Source organism: Rutidosis leptorrhynchoides, chromosome 10, assembly GCF_046630445.1.
Source record: "Rutidosis leptorrhynchoides isolate AG116_Rl617_1_P2 chromosome 10, CSIRO_AGI_Rlap_v1, whole genome shotgun sequence".
Taxonomy (NCBI): domain Eukaryota; kingdom Viridiplantae; phylum Streptophyta; class Magnoliopsida; order Asterales; family Asteraceae; genus Rutidosis; species Rutidosis leptorrhynchoides.
In genome coordinates this window covers 346893571-346897598 of record NC_092342.1, presented here as the reverse complement: position 1 = coordinate 346897598, position 4028 = coordinate 346893571, and the positions used below count along the sequence as shown (strand labels likewise).

Sequence of the window (4028 nt, the reverse complement as noted above, 5' to 3'; positions counted from 1 at the left end):
GTGTTCCAAGGAAGCTTATTTTGATAAGCTAATGTGAAAGAAAGCGGGGTGCTGACTTTAGGTGATGGTTCAACATGTGATGTTGAGGGTGTTTACAGGGTGAAAGTAAAATTGTTTCACGGAGCTGCTTACGCTCTTGGTGGTGTGGCATACACACCAATGATGTGCAAGAATCTAATTTCCTTATGCGTGTTGGATTCTCAAGGATACGGCTATTAGGCCGTAGGTGGAGTTATGAAAATCACACGTGGCGTAGAGGTCCTGATGAAGCGAGAGAAGTATGAGGGTTTATATCGTCTGGTGGCGAGTATAAAATGTACTCGTGTCTCGAAGGTTTTGAAAGCGTGCACGCGGGAAATAGGTCAGGAACATATTGGAACATGTTTGTCCAAGGTAGACGATTGTGAGAAGGAAAATCCTACTGTGGTGGGAGAGGTGATTCGAGACTCCTCTCCGGTGTCAACTAGGTAAGTTGACGGGTTAGTTGCACATGATTATTGGCCGTTTATTTGAATCAGTTTCAGGACCGAGGTGATTCAAAGTGTGTGCAGCTGTGATAAGGAGGCCAATGGTGAAAATACTTGGAGTTAATATTTCGGTGACGAAGAAGATAAATGTTCGTCAAGGTGGAGATTCTTAGACGTTTGTCCATATTTGACAAACATTTAAGTTGAATATGGAAATTGCATGGAATACATGTGGCTCACTATTTGAAAATAGTGTATGCCTAATAAATTGTAGAAATGTTTGCATCTCTCCGTAGCAAAGTCAAAGTTGCTAGTTGCCTTTCACATGGTGGTAGGTGTGGCTGAGAATTGTTGGCAAGTGTATGCATGTAAATGTTTCATGTATAAATAGGTGTTTCGTGCAGAGATTCAAAAGTATCCAGAGAGGATCAGAGCATCACGAATGAGAGAACATTGTTGATCGATAATATCAACGGAGAGTGTTTATTTGTGAGGGTATAATCACAAAAGGTAGTAAACATAGTTGATCGATAATATCAACGGAGTGTGTTTCTTTGTGAGGTCGAGAGTTTTATTCTTGTAAGGAGTGTAAAAGAGTGTATGAGAAACTTAGATTTTATACTAAAATCTAAGGGGCTTAGGTTTGGGTTTAACTCATACTGTACTTTTTCTTGTACCGGGTTCTTTTATATTATAAGAATAAAGGAGACTCTTGGGGTGGACGTAGGCAGGGTTTTGCCGAATCACGTTAAATCATCGTGTTATCAGTTACTTTATTTGCTTTCTATTATTTCTCGCAAGTTTGTCTCAAACAAATTATATCCTCGCTTCCGATGGTGTAGGTGCGCTAGGCAAATTGTCATAACATCTTTTTATTCATCACATATATAAGAGATAAATTTTCAACGTCAATATGCACTTAAGCAATAGTATTGAATCTGATTCGAAGGAACCCTAATAGAACTCGCACAAACATCATATTGATAATCAAATGCTTTAAAAAAAAGAAATCAATCAACAAAAAACGAGTGAGTTGATTAACTAGAAATTAAACCTGCCTTTTTAAATTATGATGCGCTGACAGAAAAGGTTACTGTAAATCGAAAGGCCTCGTACTTCGCCCCGACTAGCCCTAATTTAATTAAATGGGCTCTAAGCCCAGAATCCAACATAACCCAAGCTATAACATAAATATCATCTGATCGCAAACATTCGATTAACAAAAGAAGAAGAAGAAGAAGAAGAAGAAGAAGAAGAAGAAGAAGAATAAACAAAAGCTGCGTTACGATGCCAAGCAATCGATCATCTTTATCGGATGCTATTGATAAGGTATGTTCCTACGAAGACCTTGTTGAACAGATCCTGTTACGATTACCGGTTACATCATTGCTTCGATTCGAGTCTGTATCCAAACACTGGTACTCTCTTATCTCTGATTCTAGATTCCAACTCTTACGAGCCACCCGTACAATTGATCCTCCTTCTAGTCTCTACGCCATGGATTATAAAACAGACACAAAGACACTAGACCATTATATCGTCCCATTGGATGATGTCAAAAATCGGGCAAAAGCACCTTGCGTAACCCTCAATTTTGATCCGGCTGATATGGGAACAACATCTATTCTGCATTCTTCGTGTAATGGAATAATCTCAGAAGTTGACCAATTTGTATTGTACATGTATCAATCGCTACGTATACAATCCAACTATCAACCAGTTCATTGTACTTCCTAAGCACGAACTTTTTAATTCAGAATATTCTTCTGGTATGACCTTAGCGTTTGATCCTTCAAAGTCACCTTACTTTAAAATCGTATCTATTCATCGCCTTGAACTGAATGACTACCAGATAGGAATTTATAGCTCACAAACTTGCACTTGGAAGGCTTCGTGTAAGTGTACTGGTGATTTTCTTGTTTATCGTGGTGGTGGTGTTTATTGGAACAATGATGTTCATTGGCTTGACACAACCGGCTTGTTTTTGTATTTCAATTTGGATGAAGAGATTGAATGTCAAATGCAGACCTCTTTTCGTTCCCTTACTTCTAACGATATGTTTGAGTCCCGGGACCACTTGCTTCTTGTTAAAAATGATATCCCTTCGAATGTCAAAATTCATGAGTTGAAGAGAGATTATTCAGGATGGTTTGTGAAATACCACGTTGAACTTGACCAACTTTGTGCATCATTCCCTAAACTTGTAAACCCCAACTTCGCTCGTGAGTACAAGTTTAGAGTACTATCAATTGTTTTGGACGAAAAAGAAGATGGTGAATCCTTTTTCATACTGGCAATAGGCCGCATAGCTATCCGGTTTAATTTGGTAACAAACACATTTTACCAGCTCTATTATTTTAATGCCTCTTACAATTATAATGAAATGGTTATTCGATTTCCTGATACGCATCAATTTATACCGTCTCTTTATAAAGTTTGATTCATCATCGCTTAACTATGTATTTAGTGTTTTTTGTGGGCTCTAGTCTTTGTAATTACTGCTCGTATACTTCATCATGTTATTGGTTTAATTTTATTTTATTATTTGTCATCGTACAGTTATGATTATTAAGCATGAAACTACTGTTTAAGAGCTTAATTAATGTTCTATTTTTATCTGTGTATATGGCTATTCCTTTGGCCAATACTGTTATTAATGTTATGTAGTACATTTGTTATTTTGTTATTGTTATTAACATAGTAAAAACAGCTTTTAAAAAAATGGTGTTGACGGGTCAATCATATACTCGTATACAAAGAAGGCAAGAAGCTACCCGTTATTCAATTTGCCCTCGTGTTCACCTATAGTTATTAAGTATTAATATGACCCATAAGTATACATATATGAACATGGGAGATTTGAATATAATAAATTACCTGATAGAAAATGATCCATTGTCGGTCTAGTAGGGAGACTTTCACAACCATGTTTTAAGAACCAAAATTCAAATGGATTCATCTAACTGGATCGGGTTTGATCTGATCCATCCAAACAAACACCCCTAGAGACAAAAGTTCTGAATTTTTTTAGGGAAGTTGTTAGAATATCAAGTCTATATATATAATTATTATAAATAATATACCTTTTCTTCTAGTCCATATAATTTGGGTTCCTAAATCATACATGCGAAACCTCTGATAGCTCAGTTAAGTTTTTGCATGAACCCTTGATTGTATTTATAACAACTATATGAAAATTCTCGGCCTTTAAGAAATACTAGTAGTTAAGTTCTAACTTACAATATAGAGTGTAGTTTTTGGGCTTTCTTATTAGTTCATACTGCATGAACAGATTAGAACTATTCTGTTATAACAATGCACCGGTATATCCTTAGGCCCTGTTTGGCTCACAAAAATGTGGGAATTTGAGCCCACTTACTTATGAGTGGGCTAATTTTGGATTATCTTTCAGGCTCAACTGAATCAAAGAAAATAATCTAGGCTAAAATGGGTAGGTTAAACGTCTCATGTCATCTTATTTAGATTCTGATCATTAGTCTATGAATGGAATCTTGTCAAGCAGCTATAAATATTGAATCTTGATTATGCACTTATAGTATT

At 36.3% G+C, this 4028-nt stretch overlaps 1 protein-coding gene across 1 annotated transcript; it reads left to right on the top strand.

Annotated features, from left to right (window-relative positions):
• Positions 1–1754: 1754 nt before the first annotated feature.
• LOC139871455 (F-box protein At5g07610-like) lies at positions 1755–2907 on the top strand. The gene is made up of 2 exons (XM_071859167.1): positions 1755–2163; positions 2225–2907. Exons 1-2 carry the CDS (start codon positions 1755–1757, stop codon positions 2905–2907), a joined length of 1092 nt encoding a protein of 363 aa, XP_071715268.1.
• Positions 2908–4028: the final 1121 nt, after the last annotated feature.